Source organism: Entelurus aequoreus, linkage group LG05 (assembly GCF_033978785.1).
Source record: "Entelurus aequoreus isolate RoL-2023_Sb linkage group LG05, RoL_Eaeq_v1.1, whole genome shotgun sequence".
Classification (NCBI taxonomy): Eukaryota; Metazoa; Chordata; class Actinopteri; order Syngnathiformes; family Syngnathidae; genus Entelurus; species Entelurus aequoreus.
Genome location: NC_084735.1, coordinates 6,984,255 through 6,999,960, shown reverse-complemented (window position 1 = coordinate 6,999,960; position 15,706 = coordinate 6,984,255). Strand labels below are relative to the sequence as shown.

General features: G+C 45.5%; 1 protein-coding gene across 1 annotated transcript; it reads right to left on the bottom strand.

Annotated features, from left to right (window-relative positions):
* Positions 1-4,555: 4,555 nt before the first annotated feature.
* Positions 4,556-9,675, bottom strand: LOC133649574 (prophage side tail fiber protein homolog StfR-like). Its single transcript, XM_062046173.1, has 3 exons — positions 9,575-9,675; positions 7,929-8,016; positions 4,556-7,855 (listed from the first exon to the last, which is right to left on the bottom strand). The coding sequence occupies exons 2-3, from the start codon at positions 7,966-7,968 to the stop codon at positions 5,469-5,471; spliced, it is 2,427 nt and encodes an 808-aa protein (XP_061902157.1). The 5' UTR covers positions 7,969-8,016; positions 9,575-9,675; the 3' UTR covers positions 4,556-5,468.
* Positions 9,676-15,706: the final 6,031 nt, after the last annotated feature.

The window sequence follows — 15,706 nt, the reverse complement described above, 5'->3', positions numbered from 1 at the left end:
TTCATTAAACAAATTGCAAAAGATTCACCAACACAGATGTCCAGAATACTGTGGAATTTTGTCCAAGAAAACAAGAGGTTTTTGTATCGGGTCGATGGGGTACAACCACTTCCGTGGATTTTGTGACGTCACGCGCATAAATCATATCCAAAGGAGTTTTTCAACCGGAAGTGTGGCGGGAATTTTAAAATTGCACTTTATAAGTTAACCCGGCCGTATTGGCATGTGTTGCAATGTTAAGATTTCATCATTGATATATAAACTATCAGACTGCGTGGTCGGTAGTAGTGGCTATCAGTAGGCCTTGAAGGCATGCCTCCAATATTGTTATCCGGCTGGAAATCGGGAGAAATTCGGGAGAATGGTTGTCCCGGGAGATTTTCGGGAGAGGCACTGAAATTCGGGAATCTCCCGGAAACTTCAGGAAGGTTGGCAAGTATGACCGGAGTGTGTTTCCAAGATCCCCGCTGATTCGCAGGCCTGAAGGCTCTTGGGGTGAGGACGTGAGGCAAGGCAGGTACAGGGCTGATGAACTGTAGAACAGGAATGCGGCACTTTTAAGGAGAGTCTGATGATGAGCCACAGCTGCATGTGGCCGGGTGACCGCGCCCTGCACCCAGGGAACTGTGTGACAAAACATTACATTTCTGCATGGCTTAGGTGTGCTCGTTAACGGGTTAATGAGTCTATGACCGACATCTGCTTTCAGGCAGAAAAAACATACCTTTCACACTACTTTAAACTATGGAAGGAATGTTGTAAAGTGAGTAAAGTCAAGGATAAGGCTGAACGGTTTTGACTATTTAAAAACAAACTTTCTCCTATGCAGTGAATTATTTTTTTTTAATGCATTGATTACATCAGAACACATGGAAAACATCAACAGGCAAGACTTTAAAGGGGAACTGCACTTTTTTGTTTGGAATGTTGCCTCTCGTTCACAATCATTATGAAAGACATGGCGAGGGATGTCTTCTTTTTAATGCATCCTACACTCTATACTCAATTGAATGGGCGGCAAAGAAAATATATTTAATGTTTGAACTAGAAAACGTCGTTTTCTGCAAATATTTTAGCTCGTTTGGAATTTGACGCCTGCAGCGTGTTTCAAAAAAGCTGGCACAAGTGGCAAAAAAGACAGAGACAGTTGAGGAATGCTCATCCAAGACTTATTTGGAACATCCCACAGGTGAACAGGCTAATTGGGAACAGGTGGGTGCCATGATTGGGTATAAAAGCAGCTTCCATGGAATGCTCAGTCGTTCACAAACAAGGACGGGGCGAGGGTCACCACTTTGTCAACAAATGCCTGAGCAAATTGTTTAAGAACAACATTTCTCAACCAGCTATTGCAAGGAATTTAGGGATTTCACCATTGACAGTCCGTAATATCATCAAAAGTTTTTTAAGAATCTGGAGAAATCACTGCACGTAAGCCATGATATTACACACCTTGGATCCCTCAGGCTGTACTGCATCAACAAGCGACCATCAGTGTGTAAAGGATATCACCAAATGGGCTCAGGAACACGGCAGAAAATTACTGTCAGTAACTAGTGTTGGTCGCTACATCTGTAAGTGCAACCTAAAACTCTACTATGCAAAGCCAAAGCCATTTATCAACAACACCCAGAAACGCTGCCGGCTTCGCTGGGCCCGAGCTCATCTAAGATGGACTGATACAAAGTGGAAAAGTGTTCTGTGGTCTGACGAGTCCACATTTCAAATTGTTTTTGGAAAATGTGGATGTCGTGTCCTCCGGAACTAAGAGGAAAAGAACCATCCGGATTGTTCTAGGGTCAAAGTGTAAAAGGCAGCATGTGTGATGGTATGGGGGTGCATTAGTGCCCAAGACATGGGTAACTTACACATCTGTGAAGGCACCATTAAAGGCCTACTGAAAGCCACTACTAGCGACCACGCAGTCTGATAGTTTATATATCAATGATGAAATCTTAACATTGCAAGTCCATAGTGGATCTAACATAATAGTGAGAGTCCAGTCCATAGTGGATCTAACATAATAGTGTGATAGTCCAGTCCATAGTGGATCTAACATAATAGTGTGAGAGTCCAGTCCATAGTGGATCTAACATAATAGTGAGAGTCCAGTCCATAGTGGATCTAACATAATAGTGTGATAGTCCAGTCCATAGTGGATCTAACATAATAGTGATAGTCCAGTCCATAGTGGATCTAACATAATAGTGAGAGTCCAGTCCATAGTGGATCTAACATAATAGTGTGATAGTCCAGTCCATAGTGGATCTAACATAATAGTGAGAGTCTAGTCCATATTGGATCTAGTTAAAAGTGTGAGAGTCCAGTCCATAGTGGATCTAACATAATAGTGAGAGTCCAGTCCATAGTGGATCTAACATAATAGTTTGAGAGTCCAGTCCATAGTGGATCTAACATAATAGTGAGAGTCCAGTCCATAGTGGATCTAACATAATAGTGAGAGTCCAGTCCATAGTGGATCTAACATAATAGTGTGAGAGTCCAGTCAATAGTGGATCTAACATAATAGTAAGAGTCCAGTCCATATTGGATCTAACATAATACTGTGAAAGTCCAGTCAAAAGTGGATCTAACATAATAGTGAGAGTCCAGTCCATATTGGATCTAACATAATAGTGTGAAAGTCCAGTCCATAGTGGATCTAACATAATAGTGAGAGTCCAGTCCATAGTGGATCTAACATAATAGTGTGAGAGTCCAGTCCATAGTGGATCTAACATAATAGTGAGAGTCCAGTCCATAGTGGATCTAACATAATAGTGAGAGTCCAGTCCATAGTGGGGCCAGCAGGAGATCATCTTGAGTGGAGACAGGTTACATCCCGAGCACATGTATCTTGTAATTATTGCACAGTGCACACGTATTTTCTTTTACTTTTTAATCTATTTACAATAGACGTTTGTGTGACCTGGCGTTCTGAGGACAACAAGCAGGAATTTCAAGTACAGGGCAATTAGTTTCTTACTGCGCAATGATGATGAACTTTGAATTGAATAGAATTCATTCCAAACACCACCCTTGAAACAAGGTGTTGTCCGCTTTCTCTGCGCATGAGCATAGGAGGGTGTATCTTGGATGGTTTGAACCAGGGCGAGTTTTAACGATGACGTTTATCTTCCGAAAACGAGCGCCCTCCAACCGTCCACCTTGCCGTGACACAATCGCTGCAGTTGTTGTGACCCCAAAGTGTGGAAAAATCACACCTGTAAAAGTGTATTTATTCCCAAAGAAGTAGTCACAGGAAGCGCAGGGAAAGCTGTGGTTGTTGTACCAGAGAAAAGCATCCCTGATTAGAAGACAGGGCTGGCACATAAAGGGAATCTCTGATTGGCAACCAGGAACACCAATTGCCAATCAGCACGCAGGAAGTGGAAACCAAAAATAAGAAAGCTGGACAGGAACCAAACACCAACCGCAAGGAAAACACACCTAAATCCAACCTGTCATGGACAATCCGGACAGTAGCCCTGTTCAATAAAACACATACCAGATGTTAAAGAAGCCCCAAAAGTCCAAAATCAAGGGAGGGTGAAGAGAGGACTTGGCTTAGGGTCAACAGGCTGCACTCCCACCGAAAACACCCGGAGGGACGGTGACTATCTCAGGCCAGGTGGCGGCGAAGAGTGGAACACCACAACAGTTGATGATGAAGAGAACGCCCAGAGCGGTATGACCGCTCCAGCAGCAGCCGAGGTCCATGCCCAGGTCCGGGGGATTGCTGCTGGTGGCGCTGAGGGTTTCCATGAAATGGAAGGAGGAGGAAGAGAAGTGCGAGATGGGCGCTTCTTCAACCGGTGTTAAGGCAAAACTCAGAACATTATTGTACCTAGCGATTAGCATGGTAGATGCCAGTCGTGTGTTTTTGGAGTAGCTTGGTATGGCACAATAACAAGGTATATTTAGGACTAGTTTCATTTCAAACACAACTTTATACCAGATGACCCGGATGATAAACTGCAGAGTGCCAAAGGAGGAGAAAGTGTTGCTACCAGATACCCTTGGCAGTTCAGAGCAGTTATCCATCCATCCATTTTCTACCGCTTGTCCCTTTTGGGGTCGCGGGGGGTGCTGGAGCCTATCTCAGCTGCAGTCGGGCGGAAGGCGGGGTACACCCTGGACAAGTCGCCACCTTATCGCAGGGCCAACACAGATAGACAGACAACATTCACACTCACATTCACACACTAGGGACCATTTAGTGTTGCCAATCAACCTATCCACAGGTGCATGTCTTTGAAGGTGGGAGGGGCCTATCCCCAGGTGCATGTTTTTGGAGGTGGGAGGGGCCTATTCCCAGGTGCATGTCTTTGGAGGTGGGAGGAAGCCGGAGTACCCGGAGGGAACCCACGCAGTCACGGGGAGGACATGCAAACTCCACACAGAAAGATCCAGAGCCCGGGATTGAACTCAGGACTACTCAGAACCTTCGTATTGTGAGGCACATGCACAAACCCCTGTTCCACCGTGCTGCCATTGTTTTGTGAGTGATGATCATTATTATACTATTTAGAGGAATAAAAAGCAAGTCGTCAGTCCAGGGATTTTTTTATTACAACAATGTAACAAAAACCTCTTCATTCCGAGCATGAACATACAACATGTAACATAGAGTTGTGGCGCTTGTCAATCATATTCTCCATTAACTTAACAATCTCAAACCCCACACAGTCATTTCAATGTTAATTATGCGTGGGCAGGGTTAACATGTACAGTGGAACCCGCTTGCGCCGATGTAACCGCCACCGAAAGTAGCCGTTTACTTGTGACTTTGTCCAGAGACAAAACAAAAATGGGGGCGGGGGGCTAATAGGATATTTTTGTTGATATGGTTTGCCTTCCATTGTGTACATATGTAATTGGATTAATTATATTTACATTCTTACCAAAATAAGCCGATGCGCTAAAGATCTCAGTCAAATCCTTTTTTTTTTGTGGTGGTTATGGAGCTCTAAGGCAAGTTAAATTAACCATAAAGCTTACTTTGCACTGAACAGGAGAATCTATGTTCACATTTTTAATACTATTTAACGACACCGTATTTAGGGTCATTGTCATCAATAACAGTTACCAAAGGTACAACATGTGTCGTGTAAACTGACAAAAGCAGTTAACTATCGTGTCGATGCCCGTGTACCGCAGGCGGGTTGTCGATATAAGCGGGAGCGACCTGAACGTGTTCCACTGTACTTGTCAAATTTCATTTGAGATTGTCATCTTTCACACATTCCAAATGCTAATGAGTATCCAACACTTTAATAGCAAAGTGAATAACAAACTGGCCACTCTCATCTTCCTTCCAAAGAAATTTAATCATTGCCAACATTGGATTTGTACAGTAGCCTCCAAATGATTAGGTGCATATTTGAGACATGGTATATAATATAATACAAGTATAAATAGAATGGTGTTTTTCACTGAATTCAAAAGTCCTTCATTTATGACACGCTTCATAGTAACACCGCAACCACCGCGGCAAGTGCTGCCGTGAGCGACAGCTTCTTGATGTTTGCAGCATTGGAATCAATCCTGATGTTGACTGCCTCCCTGGCACTATTCACCGTGATCATGGCCGAACGTGCTGCTGCGGACGCAAAAGCTTCCGCCGCTGCAATGTCTGCGGCGCTCCCTGTCGTGACCGCCCTCAAACCCAACTCTGCTGACATTCTGGAGAATGCGGCAGTAGCATTCGCTACCCCCGCCGCAGCCAGCAAGCTTGCTAGTGAAACACGCTCTGTGACGGCTTCTGGTGATGTACTCAGCACTAAATTCTCCAACTCCTGTCTCAGCGCTTCAGATTCCACTTCAATTTCTCTGGCAGCTACCAGGGCATCCTCTAACATTTGCGCCGTTGCTGGGTCGGAAGCCGCCGCCTCTGCAGCGCTTGCTGCCCTCGCCGCTATGTCAGCTGAATCCTGAGCTAATGCTGCCAGCTGCTGGTCCAAAGATGATCCAGATGTTCCTGCTGCTGACGTGGCAGCAACAGCTGCACTTTCAACTGCTACGGCTGCTTCATTTGCATCAGCGACAGCAAGGTCTAAAGAAAATTCTCCATCAGTGCTCAATGATGTGGCGGCCATCTGCGCTTCGCTTGCGGCCGTCAATGCGACATTGGCTTCAGGAAGAGCTGATGACGCGGCTGTTGCAGCGATAGCAGCACCAACTCCTGCAGCTGCTGCCGCAGAGGCTGTGAGGCCAGCCACCGCTGCTCGTTGTGCAGCATCAACAGCTTCTGCTTCGGGAAGACTTTCGCTTGCGGCTCCTGTTGCTACTGAGGCAGCTCCTGCAGCGGATTGTGCAGCTATTAGTGCAGCGGATGGTGCGTCTACGCCATCGCCGACGGTTCCTGCTACTACTCCTGTAGCTTCTGTCAACAAAGCGACCTGTTCTGCATCCTGAACTGCTGATTGCATTACCTCTGTCAGTCTGGATGGTTCCTCATCGGAGAGAGATGAAAATAGTTCTGCAGCTTCCCTCGATACCCTCACCACTTCTTGTGCAGCATCGTCAACTTCACCTGGGCCCGCCATCGCTGCTTGTCTGGATGCCATTGCCGCATCTAATGATACCTGTGCAAGCTCTGCCTGAACGCTTCCCTCTTCAGCTGAAGCTGCTGCAGCAGCAGCCACTAGTTCTGCTGCCATTGCTGCGTCTTCTGCAGCTTGTCTGGCGTTACTGGCTAGCTCTGCAGCTTCTGCTGAATCTGGTTCTCCACCGAAGTTAGCTGCCAAAGTTGCTGCCTCAGTTGCTTCCTCTGCACTCCGAAGGGCTGCGTCAACCTCGCTGCTTACATCTTCCCCAGTTGCTGCTGCTGCTGAGGCTGCGAGGGTTGCTGCTGCAGCTGCTAAGGAGGCTGCTGCTGAAGCTTCGACAAGTTCGTCATCGCTTGAAGGCAATGCATCCGCCGCTTCTGATACCTCCTCTGCGGATTCTCTTGCCAAATCCACTCCGTTTTGTGCTTGTTCTGCAGCTAATGCTGCAGATACTATAGCTACTTGACTTCCCGGCTCTGCTGCCTCTGCAACCACTGCTTGTTCTGCTGTGTCCAGTGATTCTAAGGACGCCATTGCTGCCTCACCTGACATTTCAGCTGCAGTTTGAGCTGCCATCATAGTTTGTATTACAATTGGATCTGTATTTTCTGGCAGTTCTGTTTCATCAAGTAATGTACTGAGACTTTGTGCAGCAGCCGCAGCCTGTTGGCTGGCATTTCTTGCGGCGTTTATGGCAAATTGTGCATCAGCTGTTGCGTTTCCAGACCCATCCATGTTTGCTATTTCAGCTGCTAAATCTGCAGCTTCTCTCGCTGCAGTTGCTGCAGTTGCTGCTTCCATTGACAAATTTTGTGCCAAAGGGGCCAAATCCCCCATTGCTGCTGCTGCCACTCCCGCTGCGGCTTCTGCAGCAATTTCAGCCGCATCTGCTGCTTCTGCTGCGGCTTGTGCTGCTTCGGTTGCATTTGTTGTTCCAGCTAAAAGAGAAGATGCAGCAGCAGCTGCTCTCTCTGCAGCCGCTGAAGCATTTGCTGCAGCATCTGTGGCTGAGAATCCATCTGAAGTGACTGCAGCCAATGCCACGGCTGCTGCCGTCACTGATGTTGCTGATGCCGCGGCTGATGTGGCTGCTGCAACTGCTGTGTCTGTCGCGCTTTCTTCTACAGTAGCCATTGCGATGGGTCCTACGCCCATACCAGATCCGGACCCTGAGGATTCCATACCGGATTCGGACCCTGGGGAGCCCATTCCGGATCCGGAGGTGCCAGGATCCATTGTTTGGAGGAGATGTCTACTAATCCTGGTGTGCTGAAGTCCTCCTTCAGCAGACTGACTGTAAATTCCTGTTTCCATTGATACATTTAGTCAGCACTGGTATTTAGCTATATATTGTAATCGTTAATTGAAATTACTTACCAATAAATAGGAATACAAGAGTTAAAGTGTTTACGATCATCTTGAAGTTTTCCGTCCTTTGATGTCCCAAACTAGATGCAATTGTGTCCTGTAAAACAAAGTAAAGTATCTCAAAATTTACAACAAATCTGTAAAATACTTTTTTTTTTCTCTAAACCGACTGAAAAATAAGACTAGGGTTGATTATATAGGATGCGACTGAGTTCATTTAATCCATATTGGGGGAAATTATAAGGCTGCAGTGTAAAATTCCCATACGAAAAGTTAATAGGACAAGAGGTAAACACAAGCTAATCAAAAAATGGAATGAAAAATTACAAGTGTCGGGCAGAGGGGTGAGAGAGGCCTTTATGAATGTCAGCTTCTGTCCAGCCGCAATTGTGTCTGGTGGGAAGCCTACGACACAGTCAGCGCTCGTACTCAGTCTATTTCTATTTCTAACCATGATGCCCCCAACCACAACACACGATGGCAGAAGCCACCACCTTGCCATATGCGAGGCTAGAATTGGCTTCCACAAATTGAAAGACTTCAGTCTCCTCAAAAGGTGGAGGCCGCTTTGGCCCTTCTTGTACAGGTTGGTTGTGTTGCATGCCCAGTCAATTTGGTTGTTGAGGCGAACACCCAGGTATTTCAAAGAAGCCACAATCTCCTACGTCTTTAACCAGCCTTCTCCTGCATTTGCAGATGCAGCTCCCAAATGCACCGATTGACGCACAAGCCAGATCGCTTCTAATAGACTCACATTTTCCAAGCGGTATGAGATGTTGATAGGAGTTTACGGTTTTGCTCTTAGTTAGATTTTTTTTTACCTATGTTCTTCTGTGCATTTATTTTTGAGTCCTGTACATCGTTTTATTTTCTTGTGATTCGCTGGAAACCAGTCACCAGTACAAGTACCAGTCACCAGTACCAGTACCAGTGTACCCCGCCTCTGCCCCGAAGTCAGTTGGGATAGACTCCGGCTAACCCGCCAGCCCAGGGACGATCAACGGTAAAGAAAATGGATGGTTGGATATTTTGTTTTTATTTGAACTGTATTAACTCATTTAACTTTAATTTTAGTCATTCAAATTTCATTTCATCGTTTATTTTTCCGCACTCCGGTCAGGGCTTGCTGGGGTTATTTTGGGAATCAGGTTGGCCTGGTTTGTTGCACTTTTTAAAAACAGGTAACATGACCAATGCCTTTGCAGGGTAAGAAAAGGACATGGTTGGACAACCAAACAGTCCAAGATCCACGAAAAGACCTTCCCTCGCAAACACTCATTTTGAAATCAGAAAACGTTCAGTTTCATTGGAAAAACCAAGTGCCTCAAAATTATTCTATAACAAAGGGAGAAAAAGTCCAACAATGTCCAAAAGAGCGGTGTGGCTCAGTCGGTAGAGCGCCCGTGCCAGCAACTTAAGGGGTTCCAGGTTCGATTCTCGTTTCTGCTATCCTAGTCAGTGTCCTTTGGCAAGACCTGCTCCCAGTGCCATCCACACTGATTTAAATGTAGCTTAATTCACTATGTAAAGCGCTCTGAGTCTCTAGAGAAAAGTGCTATATAAACATAATTCACAATAGCATTGTGGCAAGGACAACACAAAAGCTTCCAAGTAATCATCGTTATAGCGGAATCAAGATATAAAAAAAAACTTACCACACTGAATAAAGTTCCGTGTTGAATTCCGAACTGGAGCTAGACTCGACTCTGAATGTCCTGGTCTCTCTCCCGTTCCAACATTTATATGCCGCCTCAAAAAAAACTGTGACATCAACACCTGTCGCACCTGCGTTAGACAATTCATTCCAGTTGGTTTCTACTCTGTGCTCTTAGAAGGTTAATTAGCTGTCATTGTTCAGCAGGGTGTGTAAAAATTACCAAACATCCTGTCAGGCAACATTTCCAGCAGTTGGTTGATTGTCCCTAATTAAATGAGTCACACACACACACACACACACACACACACTACTGTACGCCCTGTTCCCTCCGATTCACGTCAGAGTTCAGCCACGCCAAGGTTTGTTTGTCCAGTTTTTGGGCGAATGTCGTACGGGGAATTGTTTGGAAGGGGGCACACACTTTCCAACACACGCGGGTGAAGAGTGAAAGATAGATCGAAACAGGCAGGAAGAGACGTAGGAAACAAAGCAAAGGTAGACTTGGCAATATCAATTAACGAGCGCCAACGTCAACAACACCCGTAAGGAGGAAATGGCCCCGGAACCGAAACAAATTTACGCTAAGGCCGTGTTAGTTCAGGACTCGGGTACAAATGTGTCAACCTTTTTTGAGAACCAAAACCAAAACATTATAGGTCGAGAAACATAGCAGCATACGGTTTGTAACTCTGCCTCGTCCTCAAGGTTTTGTTTGTACCTATTGGGGTCACGGTTTACTTCCTTTTCCGGACAAAATATAAAACTGCCACGCTTTTGTGTTACCAGTCGTAATGAATTTGAACAATGCGAACATGTACATTAATAGTTAGTGTTAGTAAATGGGTTGTACTTGTATACCGCTTTTCTACCTTTTTAAGGAACTCAAAGCGCTTTGACACTATTTCCACATTCACCCATTCACACACACACATTCACACATTCACACAATGATGGCGGGAGCTGCCATGCACGGCGCTAACCAGGCCCATCAGGAGCAAGGGTGAAGTGTCTTGCTCAAGGACACAACGGACGTGACTAGGACGGTAGAAGGTGGGGATTGACCCAGTAACCCTCAGATTGCTGGCACGGCCACTCTCCCAACTTCGCCACGCCGTCCCCGTTAGTGTTTGAAGATTTTTATTTCCTGTAGTTTTAAAAAACCGTCATAAATGTTAATGTATGATAAATATAGCAGTGGGACATTTGAGACGGTATACACCAGGCCTGGGGAATTATTTTGCCCCGGGGGGGCCAAATTTACAGAAAAAAATGTATCAGGGGGCCGGTGTATCTATTTTTAGAAACACTAATACAAAACCTCACAAAAGACAGACCGCCTTAAAAAACGGAATGGGATTTTAATTTTTTTTACCGAATGAGACACCCAGAATGTACATGGAAATAAAGAATGTGGGATTTACAATATTAACTATTAAGGATAAAACACTGAATATTGACAACATATGAACGTCACACCCCCTCTCAGATAGATCAGATAGGTCTTTATTGTCATTGCACAAGTACAACGAAACTTTGTTTTCAGCACAAACCCGTTCAAGATTAGACAAACAAACAGTGCACAGGGTTACAGAACATGAACGCTGATGGGTCGCCACAAGGCGCCCCGTAAAAGATGGAAAAAAGGTAAAACCCTGGGGAAAAAGATGAGTAAAAAAATACAATCTAGACTGGGCTCCTAAGGGGGCCTAGTCTGGAGTGGGGAAAAAACTCCACGCAATGCACACATAAACATGTTACATTTAATCACGACAAACTCGCAACATAGGGGCGGGGAGTTGGGGCCCTGGAAGGTGACCGCTGCTATGAAGCGCTGCCAGCCGACCATCACCCCGAGGGGAAACAAGCGGTGGTGAAGGCGTGGGGTGCGGGGGAGGGGGCGTGTGTGCCCAATTGTCTTGGGTGTGATGATGTAATGTTTTTTATAGACTGAGGCCGATCTGCAAAAGTTCGACTCCAGGTGTCGTTGAGGAGGGAGGGAGTTCAAAAGCGTCCATCATTGATGTGTCCTCGGGGGTGTTTTTCAGAACAGCCCGGTCCTGTTTCCACAGCGTCAAGGCCATTCGAGGGAGTCAAATCGTAGATTAGGATGTTTGTTTTCCGCGAGCAGACAAAACAATGACTTGTCTGTTCTATCCGTCCATGCTGGCTGCTCTCAAATTCACCATCCACATATTTTACAATCAAGCGAAACGCAACAAACACAGCGAATTATGTAAAAAAAAAAAAAAAAACGTACAATCTGATACATCTGATATATCACTTTGTTGCAAAAATCTCCTTCCGCGTCTGTCCCTGACACCTGCATTTCAGGCTCAGGAAAAACACTCCGTGGAAACGCTCCCCACCCACACTGCTTGGTGCCTCGTCTGAGCTGCTGTGACTTAGATGACCTTAGCAACTAATTAGATTACCATCGTAACAAATTAGATGACCATAGTAACTAGTATATCATGCAAAAGCGCAGATTCCAACCACTGAAATACTTTGTATAGTTCAAGACTTATGGTCATTAGAAAACATCACTGCACATCATAATGGCAGCTACACTTTCCATCTTAAAGATCTAAAAAATAATTTGGGGGAATGTCCGGCGGGCCAGATTGAAACGCTTAACGGGCCTTAATTTGCCCGGGTCTGGTATAGACTGACAGATATGCTCGTATATTTTCTCATCGTTGTTCTCATTTGTTCTCGTTTCATGCCCTCCCGTCTGCTCTGATCGCTATAAAATATACATTTGTGTGTTTGTTTTTCGTAAGTGCAAAGCTGGATTCGCTGCTAAACCCGGGCGAAAAACATTGTGTGACGTTACGACTCGGTTTGAGGAAACACGGGAGAGTGTACGATGTAAACAAAGACGTGGATTTTACAATAAGTAAATCTACCTGAATTAAGGTTAGGATTAGGATTATGATTTAGGGCTAGAGAGAAGCCAAAGAAAAAGTAGGGTTAGGGTTAGGGTTAGGGTTGGAGTTGGGGTTATGGTTAGGGTTAGGGCTGGGTTTTAGGGCTAGAGAAGCCAAAGAAAAAGTAGTGTTACGGTTCGGGTTAGGGTTACCCTAACCCTGTTTTTTTCATTGAATTGTTTATGAATGTTGTTATTCATCCAGGTCATGGTCATCTCAGGGCATTCAATCGATCGCAACTAGACTGTTTGGTTTGTCTTTGAAGATGTTTGGCCGCTCATCCGAGTAGGCTTCATCAGTTCATGCTCATAAACTTAGGTTGGTCGTGTCTAGTCTGGCGGCTGGTGCCAAAACCCCAAATATTTACACTCCAAAACCAAGAGGGTGTGCCTGGGCAAGGATGGTTTCGCCCTATTGCGGTGAGAAAAACAAGTCTTTGAAGTGTAATTTCCCCTCGTTAGCGTTGAGGTATGGTGTAATAATAATAATAATAGATTTTATTTATAAAAAGCACTTTACATTGAACAAACAACCTCAAAGTGCTACAGTGTATTAAAGAAAAATAAAGATAATAAAAATAAATAAAAATGAAACCTAGAGCTAGCACGCATATATCTAAAAAAAAAAAGGCTTTTTTTAAAAGCATCCACAGTCTGTGGTGCCCTCAGGTGGTCAGGGAGAGCCTTCCACAGACTGGGAGCGGCGGAGCAGAAAGCCCTGTCTCCCATTGTTTGTAGCTTTGTCCTCGGAGGTTGGAAGAGGTTAGTCTGTCCGGAGCGGAGGTGCCGTGTGGAGGATTTGGGGGTGAGCAGTTATTTGAGGTAGAGGGGGACATTTCCATGGAGGCACTGGTGGGTTAATAGGGAGACTTTGAATTCAATCCTGCGTGGAACAGGAAGCCAGTGAAGGGATTTGAGAACTGGTGTGATGTGGTCGTATTTCCGCACTCTCATCAGGATCCTGGCAGCACTATTGTGTAAGTACTGCAGCTTCTGGATGTTCTTGCTGGGGATCCCGACAAGAAGTGAGTTACAGTAGTCTAGCCTGGAGGAACCATCGCTGTGGATCGACTACTACCGGTCCAAAATAGTCGGAATCCCATTGTGTTGTAAACAAATGCCAGAAATGGCATTCTGCTCATCTTCTGTGACGGGAATGTTTCTAACTCTTGTTAGTTGTTGAAGGCGAAATTGCAGAGTCTTATAGGAATGGTTGAAAGGACAGATGACAGTTGGTACAAAATGCGGCTGCTAGACTTTTGACAAGAACAAGAAAGTTTGATCATATTACGCCTATACTGTATATACCTTTATATACATATATACCTATATATATACCTATACTGGCTCACCTGCACTGGCTTCCTGTGCACTTAAGATGTGACTTTAAGGTTTTACTACTTACGTATAAAATACTACACGGTCTAGCTCCATCCTATCTTGCCGATTGTATTGTACCATATGTCCCGACAAGAAATCTGCGTTCAAAGAACTCCGACTTATTAGTGATTCCCAGAGCCCAAAAAAAGTCTGCGGGTTATAGAGCGTTTTCTATTGGGGCTCCAGTACTCTGGAATGCCCTCCCGGTAACAGTTAGAGATGCTACCTCAGTAGAAGCATTTAAGTCCCATCTTAAAACTCATTTGTATACTCTAGCCTTTAAATAGACTCCCTTTTTAGACCAGTTGATCTGCCGTTTCTTTTCTTTTCTCCTCTGCCCCCCTCTCCCTTGTGGAATGGGGGGGGGGGGGGGCACAGATCAGGTGGCCATGGATGAAGTGCTGGCTGTCCAGAGTCGGGACCCGGGGTGGACCGCTTGCCTGTGCATCGGTTGGGGACATCTCTGCGCTGCTGACCCGTCTCCGCTCGGGATGGTCTCCTGCTGGCCCCACTATGGACTGGACTCTCATTATTATGTTAGATCCACTATGGACTGGACTCTCACTATAATATGTGCCCCCAAGCTCCCATCCCTCCAGGACCTGTTCTCCTCCAGGACCAGGAGGCGTGTGGGTGGGATCACAGCTGACTCTTCTCACCCTGGTCACCAATTATTCCCCCCTCTCCCCTCAGGCAGGAGACTACGGTCCATCCAGACCCACACCTCCCGCCACCTGAACAGTTTTTTCCCCTCGGCCATCAGGCACATCAATCAATCAATCAATGTTTATTTATGTAGTCCTAAATCACAAGTGTCTCAAAGGGCTGTACAAGCCACAACGACATCCTCTGTGTAGAGCCCACATACGGGCAAGGAAAACTCACCCCAGTGGGACGTCAATGTGAATGACTATGAGAAACCTTGGAGAGGACCGCATATGTGGGTAACCCCCCCCCCCCCCCCCCCCTCTAGGGGAGACCGAAAGTAATGGATGTCGAGTGGGTCTGACATAATATTGTGAAAGTCCAACACATCAGCGAAAGTCCAGTCCATAGTGGGGCCAGCAGGAACCATCCCGAGTGGAGACGGGTCAGCAGCGTAGAGATGTCCCCATCTGATGGACAGGCTAGCGGGTTGGGAGCAGAGTAGAAAAGAAAAGAAAAGAAACGGCAGATCAACTGGTCTAAAAAGGGAATCTATTTAAAGGCTAGAGTATACAAATGAGTTTTAAGATGAGACTTAAATGCTTCTACTGAGGTAGCATCTCTAACTGTTACCGGGAGGGCATTCCATAGTATTGGAGCCCGAATAGAAAACGCTCTATAGCCCGCAGACTTTTTTTGGGCTCTGGGAATCACTAATAAGCCGGAGTTCTTTGAACGCAGATTTCTTGCCGGGACATATGGTACAATACAATCGTCAAGATAGGCAGGAGCTTGACCGTGTAGTATTTTATACGTAAGTAGTAAAACCTTAAAGTCGCATCTTAGGTGCACAGGAAGCCAGTGCAGGTGAGCCAGTATAGGCGTAATATGATCAAACTTTCTTGTTTTTGTCAGAAGTCTAGCAGCCGCATTTTGTACCATCTATAATCTTTTAATGCTAGACATAGGGAGACCCGAAAATAATACGTTACAGTAATCGAGACGAGATGTAACGAACGCATGGATAATGATCTCAGCATCGCTTGTGGACAAAATGGAACGAATTTTAGCGATATTGCGGAGATGAAAGAAGGCCGTTTTAGTAACACTCTTAATGTGTGACTCAAACAAGAGAGTTGGGTCGAAGATAATACCCAGATTCTTTACCGAGTCGCCTTG